The 19783-nt window shown below is 35.5% G+C and overlaps 1 protein-coding gene across 4 annotated transcripts; it reads left to right on the top strand.

The window, feature by feature from the left end:
• Window positions 1-115: 115 nt before the first annotated feature.
• Window positions 116-18163, top strand: ema (C-type lectin domain containing ema). 4 transcript variants are annotated; one of them, XM_087342601.1, is made up of 21 exons: window positions 116-367; window positions 507-592; window positions 679-807; window positions 1514-1647; window positions 2775-2923; window positions 3815-4044; window positions 4540-4729; window positions 5943-6116; window positions 6985-7129; window positions 7978-8079; window positions 8238-8414; window positions 9287-9409; window positions 9869-10023; window positions 10381-10542; window positions 10824-10962; window positions 11853-12004; window positions 12629-12783; window positions 13649-13776; window positions 15782-15940; window positions 16093-16196; window positions 16842-18163. In XM_087342601.1, the coding sequence occupies exons 2-21, from the start codon at window positions 519-521 to the stop codon at window positions 17148-17150; spliced, it is 3090 nt and encodes a 1029-aa protein (XP_087198727.1). In that variant the 5' UTR covers window positions 116-367; window positions 507-518; the 3' UTR covers window positions 17151-18163. The 4 variants fall into 4 exon arrangements, with proteins under 4 accessions (XP_087198727.1, XP_021935707.1, XP_021935711.1 ...); XM_022080015.2 differs by having other exon boundaries at window positions 116-592; window positions 7981-8079; XM_022080019.2 differs by lacking the exons at window positions 15782-15940; window positions 16093-16196; window positions 16842-18163 and adding an exon at window positions 15090-15757 and having other exon boundaries at window positions 116-592.
• The last annotated feature ends 1620 nt before the right edge of the window (window positions 18164-19783 follow it).

Here is a 19783-nt window from a genome sequence, read left to right as displayed (position 1 = left end):
CAAGGCGCGTAAGAATGTGTAAAATAAAGTATTAGTAATCCTGATTTCCCATAAGAACCATGGTGGGGTATTGTCTGTGATTACAAAGTTTGCGATTAATTTGTTGGCTGAGCAATAATCACCTTCACACAAAGTCTGACAGATTGAAGAACAATACAATGCTCTGACACAGAGTTACACATTTCTACAAAGTACACCGTGCCATTGTGTGTGATCCGTGCTATAGACAGTCAAGTGATCTGAACGCAAAAATGGTTGTGAGCTATTCAACACAAGATGTTTTTACATTGTGGATATGCGAATAAGATTTGTCGTTAATACACCAGATGGATTAATTTTTTGCAGTATAATTAAACGAAGTCGTTGGGTATTTTTCCGGTTGTTGACATTGTTGTATTGTTATTTTTAAACCGAAGTAGTTATGGTTACTTTCTATGTGCAGTCATGACAAATTGTTACCAGAGAAATATTACTAGTATAATTTTTAATTTTGTTACTTGTGGTAGAAATAAGCAGCCATGTTTCGAAGTAGAAGCTGGTTTGGAAGCGGATTGTGGAAACCCAAAAATCCGCATTCCTTGGAGCATTTGAAGTGAGTAAATTGTAAACTATTGTTATATTTAATGGTGATGAAAGACTATATTTCTTATGGCCTGGAATGTAAAATACTTTTTTCAGGTACCTGTATAACGTCTTATCAAAGAATCAGATTGTGTCAGAGAACAACCGTGGACTCCTGGTTGAAACATTGAGGTCAATTGCAGAAATACTCATCTGGGGTGATCAGAATGATAGTAGTGTATTTGAGTAAGTAACCTCCCATATATCCACGTTTTAAGCTTGTTTCCCCCACTTCATATTACCACTTTTTGTGTACAGATTATATGATGTATAAACATGTAAATACTGAGGAATGTTACAAGAATTTTTTTGTTTTTATAGTGTATATTTTTATTAAACTTTGGTAGATGGGCAGACCATATTTAACAAAACTGCAAGATCTGATTAATACTTAAACCATCTTTTTTGGTACTGAGAGCCTGGAATCTCATGCCTACAGTTACAAGGGCATTCTCCTGATATTTGCAACCCCTTTGCTTAGTTACAGTTTAAATGTTGTGTATTATTAAGTTCCTGGAACACCATTTGTGCCCTGTACTACATCATAAGACCATTTCTTCTGGAGTCAAGCCCTGTTGTGCAGCATGACATTGCTCCGAATCATGTGCCATAATGAGAAGGTACACTGTTAATGGCATCATACATGTTTCAGATCTGTAGCAATATGTACAACCATGCAGAAGACTTAATTGAAGGGTTGTAAAGTGTTAGCTTTGTACAATAATTTTTATAGTGTTAAGCTAGTGTTGCCATTCATTTTTAATGACCCTTGGACATTTGTTCTTCTGGAGTAATTTGTCTGTGTCATGGCATTACATAACTTTTTTTCTGGTTTATTGTGATTGTATTTACAATGGAAGAAAATTATATTGTAAATTTCTTTGTTCTATAGTTTCTTTTTGGAGAAGAATATGCTTTCATTCTTCTTGAAGATAATGAAACAGAAATGTGGCAGCTACGTGTGTGTTCAGTTACTACAGACGTTGAACATACTTTTTGAAAATATTCGGAATGAAACTTCTCTATGTAAGTAGTTAGAACATATGTTAAAGTGGAAAGGTCATATGTGTAGACCTGTTGTAGAAACATTAAATTAACATTTTTGCTGCATTACTCTTTTATTCCTCATATGAAAGTAACATATTTTTACAAGTCTTATTTTGTATTTCTTAAAATGTATATTACCTTCAGGCTTTCCATTTAAAATTCTTTACATATTTCTAGTTTCCCCTATGAATGCTACATGGCTCATACATCTCATCCTCTTTAATTGATAATTGTAATAATACTTGGATAAGAGTACAATGTCAGTTGAATATGTGGTAGGTTTTTGTGAACATGTTAATGAACATTTTAGTTCCTTGAAAGGTGTGGAATTTCTTGACCAGATTAGCTACTATCAGCTTCTCAGGAAGGCCTGTGCACCATGGAGTTAGTTTGCTTACTTGTATTTATATTATGAGCCGGGATAGCTCAGTCAGTGTAGTGACTAGCTATGGGCTGGACGACCGGGGTTTGATCCCCGACGGGGGCAGAGGATTTTTCCTCTAGCCTCTGCGTCCAGACTGGCTCTGGGGCCCACCCAGCCTCCTCTACAATGGGTACCGGGGTCCTTTCCCGGGGGTAAAGCCGGCTGGGGCGTGATGCTGACCACTCACCCCCATCTAGTGCCGAGGTCAAGGAAGAGAGGAGCTATACCTCCACTCACCCCAAACGCCTACATGGTGTATAGTGGGACAAACTTTACTTACTTGTATTTATATTTGTAATTACATGCTTACAAGGTTGCTAGCATAAATTGTTTATTAAACAAATAAACATACTTATTCAATTTTTATAATGGATTTACAAGATAATGAACTTCCTTTCACTTCGGAAGTTTATTATTTCCTGTCATCTTTTTATCATAGTAAAGAATTTTTAATTATTCTTCACATAGCATATGCTTTTATTAGACTATAAGATTTAAAGTTTCTCGATGAAGTAAGACAATAGTTTAAATGTTGATGAAAGATTCTTGGGCTACAAGCCACCTGATGCGGTTTGTAGCCTGAGAGTCTTTCATCAACTTCAGTCACTGCAAAAGCTTCACTTTATAGTTTAAATGTTGTTTGTATGCATTGTAACCATTGAATGTAATATGTTTGTTACAGACTATCTTCTGAGTAACAACCACGTCAATTCAATAATTGTGCACAAGTTTGATTTCTCAGATGAAGAGGTGATGGCCTACTATATCTCATTTCTTAAGACCCTGTCTCTGAAATTAAATGCCCATACTATCCATTTTTTTTATAATGAGGTAAGATTAGTTTTAGAAGCAGAAATGCTCCATGCAGTTCTGTTATCTGTGTATTTGTTTTGGAGATGGTGTTCATAGGCTTGGTCTACACCATTTGAAATAGCATTTCATTTATGTGAGATTGCAGGTTCTCACAACAGGTATGAAGGTGACAGCCTTCTGGGATGTTGCTTCATGTAGTCTCATTGAAGTTAGAACATGGCCATCTTCAGACTCACCTCGATGGAAAACTCAAATCCTCATAGAAGTTGGCCAAAATTTAAGAGGTGCTTGCTGCCTCCATCATCAGGGCAGTTACTCTGATCATGGAAGCTCAATTTTTGTTAGACTGCATAGTGCAGCATTAGAAGGCTGTCATTTTCAATATTACATTCATTTTTACTTTGGCCATAGCAATTGAAATACATATTTATAGAAGTTTTCAAGAAATTAAAATTAATTTGCTTTAAATGTCATATATTCATGTTACTATCAGTATTCATCACAATGAAATGGCAGAGAATGCAGTGTCTTAAATGTACCCTGTGCCCAAGTACTAAGCATAAAATTTATCATAAATAATAAAGTGTGTATAAATGTGTTCCAGGAAAATAGTTTGTGCTGTTATGGGCTGAACTGAGTTGGTTTAGGATAGGATTGTTTGGTTTGTTTTGTATTTTTATATTTAAATGGATTAAGTAATTATCTTAAAAAATTTGCATTTTTTCCGTGTTTGTTGAAATATTTCTTAAGTAACAAAAAGATTTAAACATTCTTGTTTTAATGGATACTCAGGAATTTACAGCATCTTTATGAAATTATTAATTTTAATGACTTTTGTGTGTTTATGTTGAAACATGTGTTATGTCATATGTTAGCTGTTAATATTTACTTTTTTGTTGTTTGGTAAAGCACACAAATGATTTTCCATTGTATACTGAGGCAATCAAATTCTTCAATCATCCAGAAAGTATGGTACGCATTGCTGTGCGAACCTTGACACTCAATGTGTATCGAGTGGAGGACAAATCCATGCTCAAGTTTATTCGTGATAAAACAGCTGCACCTTACTTTTCTAATTTGGTGTGGTTCATTGGCAACCATATCCTGGAATTGGACACTTGTGTTCGCAATGATGCAGAGTGAGTAAATATTTCAGTTTTGTCTTGATATTACATAATGTAATTATAAACCATTGCTATGATTATGATACTTTGCCATGAAAAGTCACTTTTCCTTTCATAAGCACTCTTTTCTTTTATAAATCTGTTGTAGATTAAGCAGATTATCTTGTTTCATATATACATAGAACTTTAGTGGTAATGTGTAATTTAACAGCTGTGATAGTAAGTAAACTTTTAGGAAAGAACTATGTAGTTAAAACAATTATTGTGTACTTCCATTATTGTAAAATTGCTTGTCTGTAAGTATGTAACTTAGAATTGATTAATTAAATAATTTATACTTTGGTGTTGGATTGAAGAAAGAATTGTGCTTGAAGAGTAGAAAACTTGTGTTTTTAGCTGTACATGTTAAGAATTGATACTGTTATAATTTGATATACAAAGTTATATTTCTAACTACAGATGTGTGATGTTATCTAAGATGTTTTAATGATAGGTAATTGTTATTTGCAGTCATCAGAGTCAGAACCGACTGTCAGACTTAGTTGCAGAACACCTAGACCATCTTCACTACTTAAATGACATTCTTAGTCTGGACATTGGAGATTTGAATCAGGTGTTGACAGACCACCTGCTTAACAAACTGCTGATACCCCTTTATGTGTATTCACTTACCAAACGCAGACGCCATTCTCAACTAGAGGTAATGAATGGGTTGTTGGTAAATTTACAATTTGAATTAGTTTATGAATTCTTGCATGAACTAAGAGATTTAGGAAGTGTAGCTGGTAACATGTAACAGAAAAATGAACCCTTGAAGCAGGCTTAAATTCCCTTGTCACATGCTTTATGCATTCATTGAATGTTAGAAGCAATTCTGGGCAGAATACTGTTTAAAAATTCTTGTCTGTTTCACCATAGAAATTAGACTTATTGTAGTATATGTTGAAGTAACTGTTAAAACACAAATTCAGATTCCTTACTTCGAAAGGAGGTTCTTTTATTGGACTAGAAATAAAGGTAGGATCAAGAAGAAGTTTGTTCTCGGATAGAATTTTCTTCTTCCGTTCCTTTAGGGTGAACAGAAAAATAAAATTCTTTCCAAGAACAAGAATTCTTGTTCATCCTCCCATCTTTCCTGGCCCCATAAAAGGTTGCACTTTTTCTGTTTCTCTCGTATAAATCTCCCTTTCTGGTGCCTCAGAAAGGATTCTTTTGTATTGGTTTGGATATGTCTCCATCTCCCCTCTTCATCCATGCCTCTAACTGGTCAATCGTAGTGCCCTGACCCATGTCCTACCTATGTATAAACCATCTACATCCCAAACTTCTGATTGAGCCCAAATGATTGAGGTAGTATGCTCCTCTGAAGCATTGACACACAGCCATAATACCGTGTCACTCAGCAACCCAGAAGATCATCTGTATTCACACTGCCATGAAAACTTAAAATTGTGCAAGAATTTGTGCTTAGGCACAGGTATTATTTATACACATGGCTGTATATATTTCTAAGGTACTGAAACATGGCCCATGTCATTTGGATTGGCATTCCTTGTTTCATACAATAATGAAAAACATATTTGATGGTCAATAAAATCTTCTAGGGCAATCAGCCGCGTTAACTGGAAGTCGGAAGACGCCACAGACGACTGCCGAGGATCCAGTCACATCAGAACCCTGAAGATGGGGACAGTTTGTTCCCGAAACGTCGGTTTACTGTGGTAACCAGTTAACGCGGCTGATTGCCCGAGAAGATTTTATTGATTGTACTTGCCGCGAAAGCCTCAAATCCTATATTTGATGGTGATGGCTTGTAGATATTACAGATCTGATGCATGCATTTTATGTTCAAATATGGGTCACCAGAGATTGTTCTGCGAAAGCTATGTTCTTTGTCATGCATCATCATATAGGACACAAAACCACATGTCAGCAGTGTCCTATCATTGTTCCTGTTGTCACAAGTGTTTCTCATCATCACACATGTGCCTCTGGTTCATGTTCTGGCATCACTCATCCTTACTGGTGACATGGACATCTTTTCCCAGGGAGCATCTGAAAAACTTACTTCTTGCCATATGGCTCAGGTAAGTCATGCTACAATTTTTGGGGGTATAGTTGGCTTCATTGTATGAACATTTGAAATTTCTTTGCTCTAGGTGGTTTATGATTATCCTCAATGTTAAAAATATTCATGTAATGCAGAAGTGTCAGCTATCATGATAATTTGGAATTGCCTGGTATGTACTGTCTGAAATGGTAATTTTTGAGAATTGATTTCGTAATTTATTTATTCCCAGAGATAATTACAATTTTGGTGTTACACTGTATTTCAGTGGGAATGGCAGTGCTGTGTTTTTAGAGTACAGTATAATTGATAGAAGATGTATTGATGTACAAGCAGATATTTTAATACTTGCTTGGAAAATTGAATAACTGAAAGGCTAATATTTGTCTGTGAAAGGCACTAATTACAGGGGCTGAGGCAGATAAAGTGGCACAGGTAACTATTTGACTTAGGATGAGGAGTACATTTGAACCAGTTGCTGCTGTGAAGAACTTAAGAAGACCTTGAAAATCAATTTATTATAAAGAAAAGTGCTAAAATTAAAATTAATAGAAAGGATACAGGTTTCTTTTCATGGGTACTATTCATAAAAATATATGCAAAGCAGGATATGATAAATGTAAATTAAATATCACATTTTCAGCATTTGAAGACTTATTAGTATAAATACAATTTAAGCTTTATAATTCTGTAATTTAAGTCAAGTGGTAATATTCTTGTAACATACTTTTAATTTTATATGGGTTGATGGTTAGTGGTTGTGTGTTGCTTAATATATAAAACTGTATTCTGAATTAAATTATCTTTGAAGTTCATGAACTGAATTTTAAGTAGCAGTTTTAGTCATTGAAGCTGTAGCAATATATTTGGCTTCATTTTGTTCGTAGGGCACAGCAACCATCAAACCTGGCTTTGTGGCTCCAACAGAGACTCTGGAAAAATCACTTGAAAGTAACACCACTTGCTCAATAAATTCATCGGAACCTGAAACTTCCCATACTACTGAATGTGAGACAGCATCAGGCACACAAGGTAAATTATATTTTCATAAAATGTGTGGAACTCTTAAATTAAATTGTGAAACATCATGAAAATTGGCATTCATAGTTACAACATGATTATAATAGAATTAATTCAGTTCAGTATAGGAAGTTATCACTAAAGTTTAAATTATAATGAGGTTATTTGGATATGTTTCAAGAATGAATGAAGGGAGAATTTTGGAGAATGTTCTAAACATGAAAGTGAAAGGAAAACATCCAAGAAGGAAATAAAGATGAGAGTAACAGGTTAGGAAAGATGTCACAGAGAGGGAAGAAAAAATTTGAGGAAAAATAGAGGCCTTCAATAGGGCTGGTTCTTGTACCTCTCTCCTTTCTCTTTGTCACTCACACATAGCAAAACACGCTAACACACTCCTATTGGTCTCCACCCATGCCTGATTTGACACCAGCTCCCATTGGCTAGGATCAGGCTACTCCAGTTACTGTCTGATCCCTATAAACCTAGCCCTTTCCACTTGATTGGCACATTAATTGCCCTGATGACTGAGACAGCATGACCTCTGAAACGGTGGAAATCTACCAGACTACATGGTGCAATAACTCAGAAGACAGCAATCTTCAGATTCACTGCTGTGAAAACCTGAAATCCTACATGTAAAGAAACATCTTTGCTGGTAGTGTTTTACTCAGTTCTTGCAGTAGATCTTGCAGTGTAGATTTCCTTCTCTTTAAAGTTTCTAGAGGTTTCTTTGTCAGTCCATATATGTTTTTCTTCAATTTGTTGTTACTGCTTTTGTAAATGTAAGTAAGAGTATAATGAAATTTTATGTTTAATATTTAGCTTGTAAAGTTTCTCTTATTTCCTAAACTCTGCAGTAGATTTGGATCCAGCTGCCGCCGCCGAAAATGGTTCAGTAGATTCCAAGGAAGTTAATGTGAACATCACAGATGAGGAGAAGGAGCAGCGACTTTCTCTTGGTGAGTACGTTGTTTTCTTATTTTTGTTCATAAAGACAAAGACGGGAGATAACATTAAATATGAAATGCAGAGAAAATGGATGTGATGGATGTCAAATTGAATGAACTGAATAACTATATGAATAATTGTGATAATGTGGTTTGTGTCTTTGGAATAGAGAATGGGGTTACACCACCAGCACCACCATTGCCTTTGGCTGGTAATAACTATCAGCAACAATCATTGGCAAATAAACCATTCCTGGAGATGATTATTAACACACTGCAGTGCTCAGAAAATGACTATGCAGCACTGTTTGCTCTTTGTTTGCTGTATGCTCTTGGACATAATCCAGGTACAGTACAAGTACGTAAAAGACACGTAGTTTGTTTTAGAAAGGATTGCAACATGTGTTACAATGTAATGTTGCTTTATTTCAGGCTAGGAATTACTGATCTCTGATGTGAACCTGGTAAAGTGAATTCAGTACAGGGGCTATAAAAAGTGAAGAAACAGTTAATTTCATTTTCACAAAATGTACTTGTTCTTAGATCGAAATGAAACACATTTTGTCTTTGACCTAGTACTTCTCTAGTCACAGAGTAAGGGCAGTTGGGTGTTTATCTTCTGAATTTCATTCAGTAAGTGATGGAAAATTATTGAAAAGTAAATGACAACCGCTTTGTTCCAATCGTAGAAGACCAATACAAAATTATAATCAGCATAACATTAAGTATTTACCTGTTGTTTTTGATGGTTGTGAAACTTGGTCTGTAGCATGAGGGAAATAAAGAAATTAACAGTGCTGAGGAGAATATTTGGGCTTGAGAGGGACGAAGTAACAGGAGGCTGGAGAAAATTACATAATCATGAGTAACTTTGACTTTGTCAGATATTCTTAGGATTAACAAATCAAGAAATATGAGATGGGAAGATGAGAAAATCAGAGGGACACTGGAATAAATGGGAGGATAATATAATAGATTGTGTTGATGTGGACTAGATTCATCTGTCTCAGGATATAGAATAGTGGCAGGCTCTTGTGAATATGTATATGACAATGAAACTTTGTTTGCTAAAAGGCAGGGAATTTCTTAATTGACTGAGCAACTGTTAGGTCCTTAGGAAGGACTCTGCTCTGTATAATGGGTTATAATAAATATTGCAACTATAAATCTCATTAAGAATAAACTTCAGAGAGGCACAGCATTTACATGTATGTTGTAGGTGTAAGCAGGGATCTTCTGGATGGTGTTCTCTTCCTGTCAGAGAAACCTAGCACCGAGAACTGGTACAATACATTGTTAGCAGAGAGACTCATCAGGATCATATCAACCAGCTGCCAGCCAAGTAAGTGTTACATAGTGGATGCGCATTTGAATAAACTTTTATGTAAAGTCAGTTAAAAATATCAGCAAGTTTAGTAATGCAATCAGAACTGATCTCTTCATGTGGAGTGTCTGATATGTATTTTTATATATTCAGCTGAGATGATTTTTTCACACATTTTAATTTTTGTGTTATTTTAGTAGTACATGTTTGAATTATGAAAATGCATATCGAGAAAAAAAAAAAGTCATATCACCTAGAAAGGAAGCAAAGTTCAGGAGTTTTCTATTTTGTCACTTTGACCCTGAAATAATTTGTTTTGTAACATGCATTAAATGTGTCTAATGCCCAAAACTGTGATTGTGTAAAATATTATTGTTAGTTCCAATAATTATATTTGGTCATTGTTTTTTTTTCTTATTTTAACTTGTTCGGGTACTTTTGGCTTGCTTTTAACTTGAACCTTTTTTGGTAATGTAGACTGTCGTGTACGTCTTGTAACACTAGAGCTGACTATTCGACTCTTGACAAAACTAGTCATGAAAAGTGGTCAGAGTTACCTTCATGACTGTCACCTGGCCGCCATTGAGGGTGCCAAGGAGGAAAGCACGTGCCTCCTTCGCAACTTCTATAAGGTAGTATTATTTTTTTAATATTGCTTATCATACTACTATCATGGAGCAAGTACAAAGGTTTAATTAAATTGAACTCCTGTTTTTAGTTTGTACTGTTATAAATAGACACACCACTTTATATAGTGTGTGTTTGTGTGTGTGTATATATAGATATATATGTATATATAAAATGTAAGTAAAGGAGCATATCATTAATTATCCACAATCATATGAGCAAGAATAAGTGGTTTTCAGAATATAAGCAAATAATTCAGTATGTCACTGCTTGTATATAATACAATCTTTTTGATTTAGTGTACCACATAGGTTAAGGCATTCTGCAGTCCGCAGGTTCATTTTGGTTATCTGTAATAACAGAGTGAAGAAATATTCCTGGACATGTTCGAAGATGAATATAGTGAGATGCAGAAGCGACCTCTTAATGTTGAATGGTTAATGATGGATTCCAACATCTTGCTGCCACCTACAGGAACTCCAATGACAGGCATTGAATTCAGCAAACGATTGCCTTGTGGAGAGGTAAGTTGTAGCTGTCTTAAAATACAAGCACTTCATCACAAAACTAGTTTTAGGGACTTTTTTGTTGTCTTGTTGTCTTAGTTTTAGAGGGAACGTATATGACATTTCAGAACCTAGCTCTGTGTCTGTCCACAGGTAAAGGGAAGAGATGTGTACTTTTTGTGTCTCTTTAGATTAAGGTATTTAGTCTCTGTCATTGAATGGTGATTATAATGAAGAAAATAAGGATGATACATAATTGTACATTTTTATACATTTATTGATGTATATCTAATTCACAGGTAGAGAGAGCCCAACGAGCAATACGTGTTTTCTTCTTGATTCGGGAGCTGTCCCTGATGTTGGCAATGGAGCCAGAAATACAGCTGCCATTGACAAACCCCCAATCCTGTGTTCAGGTCAACAATTTACTGGATCTCAGTAAGTTAGCTAATACTGCTTAAAACTACCAAACTGATTAAATTATCATGTGTGTGCAAGCTTTAATGTTTCCCTTGGATAAATGTGGGTGGAATAATGAGGTTATTTTACGACAGGAAAATAACAGTATCAAACCATTATGTCCTACCATATAATCAGCCACCTGTTGCATGATGGCATTTTAGAAATGCATATTTGCAATTCACATATTTTCATTGTCTTATAAAGAAAGGAGTGCATCATATCCATATGTGCATGTGTGTGGTCTGATTAATATTACTGAATCAACTGAAGGATTTTCTTTAAATTTAGTACGAACACCATGCCACTGAAGACCATCTGTCCTTGGTATTTTTATTTTCCCTACAATATATACCAACATTGGAGTCTTCTGAACTTCTGGCATAGAAGCAACACTAGTGCCACTTAATATGAATACTGGAATGTTATATAGTAGCATATATGCAAAAAAGTGTGCAATTTTCTTATTTTGGTGTAATCAACTTTCCATTTGATGCCATTAGTAATGAATCATAAGAGTTAGACAGTTGCAATTTTGTATGGTGATATATAATAAACACATTTACAGATTTTGTACATTATATTAGTTTTACTTGTGAAAATTACATATATTGCAAGGCTGTGAATATCTGGCAAATTTAGAATAATGGTAATATATAGTAAAGGAAATAATGCAGTGAAATGGATCACTAATTTGTAAACTTTCTAGTTTATAAATCCTGCTAACTTCTAACAATATTTACTGTTCTTACTAATCTCTTATTAATACAACCTGAAACATTTTTAGGAAAGCAGGAATCATAAGTTCTCCCATTATCTTAAATAGATGTTTAAGATTTTTGCCAATATGAATCTTTTCTTTGGTACAGACAACAGTAACCTAATAGCCTGTACAGTGGTTAGCAAGGAAGGCTCAAAGATCCGCCGCTTCCTTGTGATAGATGTGATCCAGTTGATTCTGGTAGAGCCTGATACTCGTCGACTTGGTTGGGGTGTTGCCAAATTTGTTGGCTTTTTGCAGGTTTGTGAATAATTGAGCAATTTCATTTATTAAATCCTGCCTTTTAAGCAAAGTAACAGTTTCTATATTATTTTAAACATTTATTTATAGTGGTCTGTCTGAATTTGCTATGAAAGGTAAAATATAGGATGTTTGGCTATTTCCCAGTTTGTTATACTTTACATCATCATCCAATACAGAATTTCTCAATGTTTTTGCATTTACTTCTCCTTTGCATTCAAACAAAATGAATTCTATCATTTCCTTTTCTTGTCTACAAATTTTACATCATGTTGGAATAATTGCAAATTTAAACAGTTATTTTTCTATTCCATTGTATCATCTTATACCAATAGTATGCAGATGGTCATATTAATATTTATTGTTTCATTTTACGTCTTGTTCTAACTTTACCTTTTCAATTTGTATCCTAAAAAATCTAATCTGAACAGATGTCACTTTAAATTCAAGTTTAACATTGTTACATCACTTTTTCATAATTATGTTGTGTTTAAATTGTGACCTGTTATATGAGCAGGAAAAACATTTAAAGGAACATGATATTGTTAATCATCATTTTAAAACACTAATATTATATTCTTTTTTGTTACTTTTTGTGCTTTGAATGAGAGAACATGATTACAGGATATTGAGGTGACAGGAGATAAGGATGACTCCCGCTGTCTTCATATCACAATTCATCGTCCATTGTCATCTGGCTCATCTATGAATCGCGTGCCCTTGCTTTCAGCGCGCTTCATTTTTGATGATCATATTCGTTGTATGGCAGCAAAGCAGAGGTGAGAAGAAATGTATTTGTGACTGATTATAAAGAATTCTCTTTTCAAACATGCCTATCTGTTTGGTCAAAAATATATTGCTTATTTAGCGCGTATTTTGTTAAAAGAAATTTTTATTCAAGTCATGTTGGTTGGTAAGAGGGGTTTGATATTTTGTTTCTTTGTTTATTTAATGACACTTCATCAGTTACAAAGGTTATATAACATCAAATGGTAGGATGATTGTGAATAATGTAGTGGAAAGGATGTGGGAGGAAACAATACATTTTAAGGTACTGTCCTATCATTTGCTAGAGAAACTGGAGACAGTGACAAAGAACCTCAGGATAGCCATTCTTCTGCATGAAATTCAAACTTGGGACCTGAATATGAAGAAGTAGGTAAATGGTGAAGTTAACCCTAGTGCTTAACCAAGCACCACACCCTGAAGACATGGTGGAATGGAGGTATGGCTCCACTGTTCCTTATCCTTGGCACTAGATGGAGAATCAACTTCTGAAAATATTTCTTTGTTGTTTACAGCATCCACACACATTTATATTTCTGGATCCCCACTTGAGGGAATATGCATTATTAATATTAAACAATATTTTTGTAGGAAGATAAATATTTCTAGTGAACTGTTGTTATTTATTTATTGTTTTCTGTGTGTTTCAGGATTGTATTTCTGTGGGATGCATAGGATGATGATGTAGAATATGTTGTATAACATATGAATTTCAGTTTGTCCACTTCACTTTTTATTCATTCTGGTCACTTTATTAACATAATTCTGTATCTTTTGTATGCTCATCTGACTGGGATACACAATGTGTGTAATTTATAACTTATAGTGTAATAGGTAAAGTTGATATTTTTGTTACAGATTGACAAAGGGTCGCATCAAGGCCCGGCAGAAGAAGATGCATATGATTGCACAGTTGCTGGATTTGCCCAGTATTGTCCAGTCTTGTCCCTCACCACCAGCCTACACTGTACTTGCAACCACCTCACGTGAGTGCTCTTATTCTGTTACAGCATGGGATGGCACAGTAGTACTGAAGGTTCTGTAAAAGATCAAGTTCTGTCACCTTCAAAACATCTGGTCTCTGACACTCATAAAAATGACATTATATTGTTGCTGTCAAAAGAACAAACTCATGCTTTTTGTATAGTCTTTGTGCCTTATGGCTAATGTAGTATTATTTCGGGTGATATTCTTTATAACCATTGTGAAAACTATTGGAGACATTCTTAGGAAGTCACTATTTTTAATTTCCATCTTCATATTATGTACTGTCAGTTATTAAGGTTATGTTATGGAAGTTCCCATGTGGGATGTAAACACATCCAAAACATGAAGAAAATGTGTTGAAATGTTCAAGTACACAAGTGCACATACAAAAACATCAATTCACAGTTGCAAGTGAGGCTCTCATGTTTTCTGTTTCATCATACTATGCATTCTTCATTCACTCTCACACATCATCTTTCTTTGTCATTCATTTTTTCATCCCATCTTCACTACCATTGCCCTTTCTGTGCTGCATTATCCCCACTCAGGACTTCAGTCCTGCTGTGTCTATTCATGATTGACACAACAGGTTCTTTTCTTATAGCATTAAGAACCTACAAGTTTGTAACTCCTGTCTGACTGACAGTCACCCCAGGAACTGTTTCTATATCGCTGTACTGCTCCAAACTTGTATGTCTCTACAGAGATTTTTTTATCACAGCCCCTATATGCAAGTCTAAATGTGGAGAACAAACCATTATAGTGTACACTGATACAGTTCTCTGCTGGAAACCCAGGTGGTATAAACACCAGTAATCATGTACTTACTGTTGGTTTAGTTGTTCCACTGTAATGTGTATCTGCTGATTATTACGTAGGGCAGTCAAAAAGTTCCCGGAATTCCCCTGCAGACGAAGAATAAGAGATAAGATAGCACACGCAAATGTTGTGGTGGGCAGCTGAGCATGCCCGCTCGCAGTGGCAACAGGTCTGGACAGGTTTCGGCGTGCCGTGTCGTTACTGTTCCGTTTCAGTTAGACGTGGGTGTAGGTCATTCGGCACAATGTCGCAGTTCAAACAGCGTGTGAACATCAAGTTCATGTGCAAATTGGGCAAATCTGCTGCATAGACTATTGGCCCTGCAGCAAGTTTATAGTGATACTGCACTAAAGAAATCTCAGTTTACGACTGGTTTTCCCGGTTTTAAGAATGGACAGGAGATGGTGGATGACCAGCACAGCGGGTGGCCTTCGACATCCAGAACTGCGGAAACGATTGAACAAGTGCGACAACTGATTCTATCTGATCGCAGGATGACCATCGTGGAGTTGGAGCATGAAGTTGGTATCTCTCACGGATCCATTCATGCGACTCTGTCTGACGATTTGAAGATGAGACGTGTCAGTGCGAAGTTCGTTCCGAGGCAGCTGACTACGGATCAGATGGAATGTCGCACGATGGTCGCTGGAGATCTGTTTGAGAAAAGTACGCAGTACCCGACATTTCTCACAAAGATCGTCACTGGTGACGAGTCATGGGTGTTCGCCTACGACCCGGAGATGAAGATGCAGTCATCCGAGTGGCACACAGCATCGTCTCCCCGACCAAAGAAATCACGCCTCGTCCGATCCTAGGAAATAGTGATGCTCGTGGCATTCTTTGACATCGACGGTGTGGTGCACCATGAGTTCGTACTGCCTGGACAGACTGTTATGGGTCATTTCTACGTGCAAGTGTTGCAAAGGTTGCGCGAAGCAGTTCGGGGGAATCGGCGCGACAAGTGGCAGGGTGGGTGATTTCTGCATCACAATAACGCACTGAGTCACACATCGCTGGTTGTGCAGCAATTCCTCACCGTATTGTTTTTTTAGCATTGTTTCCATTTTTATACATTGGGTATGACTGCATACTGCAAGTTCCCTGAAGCCGCCTACCAATGCATTTAACCTTTACCTTGTGTACAGGAATCTGAGGTAAGCACTTGTTTTACACACCTTTGTTTAGGGCTTGCAAGCAGTCGCCTGGGTCGAGAACCTAGTTATCATCGTCCGTTGTTCACTGCAAATACCAAGGTTCCTGGATTTGCCACTGTGGCCATGAGGAGAGAGAGCCTGCCTCCTCCTGGAAGATTTTCTCCGACGAACAAACGTTCAGACTCGCAAGGTGAACATTTCCTCTGCTAATGTATGGAGATTATTTGTGTATACAAATATATAATTTCAAGTAGTACATTTTGTTTACTAAATCGGTATAAGATCATTCTTATTCCACCTGTTATTTTACATGATTGGTGGAAATGGGTATGATGGTTTCAGAACGTTTAGCTCATAGTGGACATGTGGTTCGATCTCGAGAAGGATCCCCAAAACTGCCTCGACCACGAAGTGAGGAAATTCCACTGGAAGACATGGGCTCAAAGGCAAGTGTCTGCAATACATTTACCTGCTAATATATTACATGATCTTTGTCATTATAATAGTATCTGTAAGACTTTTAATGATGCTCAGAAGTCACTGTGTAAAGTAAAATTAGACGTGCAGCAACATCTGTTTGTGTAACCTTAACTATCCATCTACACATCTATGATAGGTTTTTAAATACATTTATCTTTTGATATTTCACATTATAGTATAGCAATACAGAAGAATCAAAAGTGGTAAATGCTACGTTTCTTTAAAAATATGAAATGGATTTGATCAGTTAGCACCTATCAGCAACATTAAAAATGCTTTATCATACAATTTAAGTAATGCAAAGGAATGTAAAATTTGTTGTATTTTCCTGTCCTCCTAATATTTGTCCTGCCACTTAAGAATTCCATTAATTCATTCATTGGTTCCTCTCATTTTTGTACAATATTCATCACTTAAAATTCTTGTACCATTTACTGTTTATCATGACATGATTCTTTTTGTCATTTCTACTTCTTTATGTTAAATTTTCCTTGTATTTTTATCTTGTGTTATGAAATATAGGTTTCATATGTTAATATACGTAATATTCAATAGATTTAAATGAATTAAGATGTTTGTTTTGCCATTTAAAACTTGTTTTAAACTTATAGCTTAAACCTCGAGGTGGTATTAGTAGTGTAGCAAGTCCTGCTCCAGAAGTAAATAATGGGGCATCACAGTTCCCATCCAGACGACCTTCTTTCCCAAGCTTATCTCCAGCAGCTCCAGTTGGAACTACAGAGCCTCTGCCAACAGTTACAGTACCAACACTAGAGCCCCCAGTGGCAGCAGTGGGCAATGAGAGACCTCCAGCACCACCATCTGAAGAGACATCATTTACACAGTTGCCATCTGAGAATGAAGCAATAGATAAAGACGAGAGGAAGACTCGCAGGAGAGGAATGGTTGAAACTGTGTGACAGAGGCTTTAAAAAGTGACTTGTACAAAGCAATTTGATTATAAGAAGGCACAGGAGCCACATTTATTTTTCCACATTGGCAACTTGCTCTTTTGTTAGGTTTGAGTAACTATGCAGTGACTTACATGAAAGGAATAATATATTTCTGTAATTATTAGAGCATAAAATTTGGGAAGATAAAAAGTGTTACAATGATATAATAGAAATGAGATTAATGTGACATTCCCAGTGTCTGACTTGTGATTACATATTCCTGGGATTCTACAGTCGACTTCTGTTTTGGAAACAGTACAAGTACACTTGGTGCAGTGTCATTAACTTAATTTTTTTACATTTACACAGAAAAATTTAGGATGGTTTCATCTTGGTGTATCCCATTTTGTGCCACTTGTTCTTTGAACACTGAGCATGTAAAATGTTACACAAAATGAAATAATGGTAGGACCTAGCTTCCTTGCAGAAGTTTTGAAAGTGTCGCATTTACAGGTATTTATGCTCAGCAGTATAAAAATTTGTAAGTATTTATATCTGGTTTTGTTTATTAATATATAAGCTTTGTTGTCCATTTGGCTCAGGAGTGAAGTACATTATGTACTATAGCTTTAGCAGTTCCATTTTATTAATACAGTAACTTAAAGATAAACCAATCATTATGTGAATCAGCTGTCAAAGAGGTAGGGGTTGATTGTTCTTGTAGGGATATATTGAGTCTTTCTTGTAAAACAAATAAACTGTAGTAGATGGCCCAGTGAACTTAATTCCGTTAGGACAGAACAAGCTTCCTGTTTGTTCTTTGCATAATGTGCCTATGTTTACAAGCTTTGTAGTGCTACATATTCATCCTGATGTGGAAATAATAAAAAGTCATGTCAGTGAATTAAGTAAATAGCTCAGCATATTTAATTTTTTTAAGTAATATACAGATGTTTGCTTATGTAATTTTTCTATCCAGACTTTTTGTATTGAAATGTACTGATACAATTTGTGAGAATACGAATGATCAACAAAGGAAACTTAGTTGTTTTGTTACATTTGAAATTACACAAAATTTACCTTTGCTTGGGAATAGAAATATGTTTTTTTAATAGAAACCTGAGTGTGTGTACTGATTTCACCCATTGAAGCTATTTATGGGTGGACAATGGATTTGAACACTAGGAAGTAAATTTAACACTGAGATTACTGATTTGGTATCACTGAAATTCAGCCTTAAAACCAAGAGGTATTAAATGGGGCAAGTGAACCACAAAGTGGAAACATCTCAGGAGGAAGAAGATTAATGGGAATGCAGTTAACCAAATACAGAAATTGCAGAATTCATGTCTGTTGGTGTCATACCTCACACCACCTTTGTATATGGTTATTCAGACATTCATGTACTCTTTAACTACAAAATACAATTATTTTCTCAGCCTTAATATGATTATAGATGAAGTATAGTTTGAGGCACACTCACATCCTGTCCATAATATTATGAAACTATCCTAAACATGCATAATAAAACATCAATGAGATTAGGCATGCATCCATATTCATTGAATAGTTAACTGCATTCTAGTAGCAGGTTAGGGTGTAGTAATATATGTTAGCAAGTAACATTCTATTATATGGCACTATGAATGAATTTTAATTGGCTTTCGTTGAGAAAACAGGATGGAGTATTTGAGAAAAAGTAGCGAAGATATAGAAATCAAGATCTCATGGTAATATTTTTGGGGGGTTGGGGGGATATGCAGACATGCCTTTTTTAACCCAGACTCAAAGATAGCCTAAAGGAAACTTTAATTTATTTTAATACACTTTCATTTTTAAAATATATCACACAGCAAAAAGAAAGCATATCAACAGTTGCAACATAACCATTAAATAATTACACAAAAAAAAATTAATCTGATCTTATATCACGAGGTGTATTATCCAGGGAGCATAATTGAGAAAATTTAATTTCTTTATGAATATTTCTGTCTTCTGGGTTGTTGCGCTGTGTAGTCTGATTGATGTTTACCAGACTACACAGTGCAACAACCCAGAAGACAGAAATCTTCATACTCACCGCTGTGAAAACCTCAAATCTTACATAATTTTTTTATGTTTTCTTTACTATCTAAAGTTCATGAACAATTTGAATTTTGTATCAGACATATCAGATTTAGAAGGAGCTACAGAGTCTCCATGTGTTCTGCACTTTATCTACTGTATGCAATTATTAAAACAAAATCTTTTTGTGAAGAGGTTTGTTGTTTGTTAATCTTATAACATCAGTGTAAAAATAAAACTTTTCCTATACATAAAAATGAAACAAAACTTTGGTATTGCCAGTTTATTGTAGGAATGATAATCTTTTACCATTGTGTTCTTCAGGGTTTGTAGGTGTGAATTCCTCTCTTTTTATATGTATTCTGTTTTATAAAGAGTTAGCAGTTCTAGGTAGGATGTAGATTTGTTGCAACAATTTGGAAGGACTTGCCAATCATCCTTGAATCTTGACCAGAAGGATTTTCATAATATGCAACTGAGTGAGAGACAGTGGATTGCAAACAGTGAAGGTTGACACATGAGCAACATATTGTAAAGTGTTGCTGTGAGAGCAGCACAACAATGTCAATAAACAAACTGTTTATTGACATTGACAT

The sequence above is a fragment of the Zootermopsis nevadensis genome, unplaced genomic scaffold (genome assembly GCF_977971745.1).
Source record: "Zootermopsis nevadensis isolate Lab colony 2312 unplaced genomic scaffold, Znev_1.0 Znev_ptg000003l, whole genome shotgun sequence".
Classification (NCBI taxonomy): domain Eukaryota; kingdom Metazoa; phylum Arthropoda; class Insecta; order Blattodea; family Termopsidae; genus Zootermopsis; species Zootermopsis nevadensis.
Note: the sequence above shows the minus strand (reverse complement) of the source record. Positions and strands in the feature narration are given on the sequence as shown.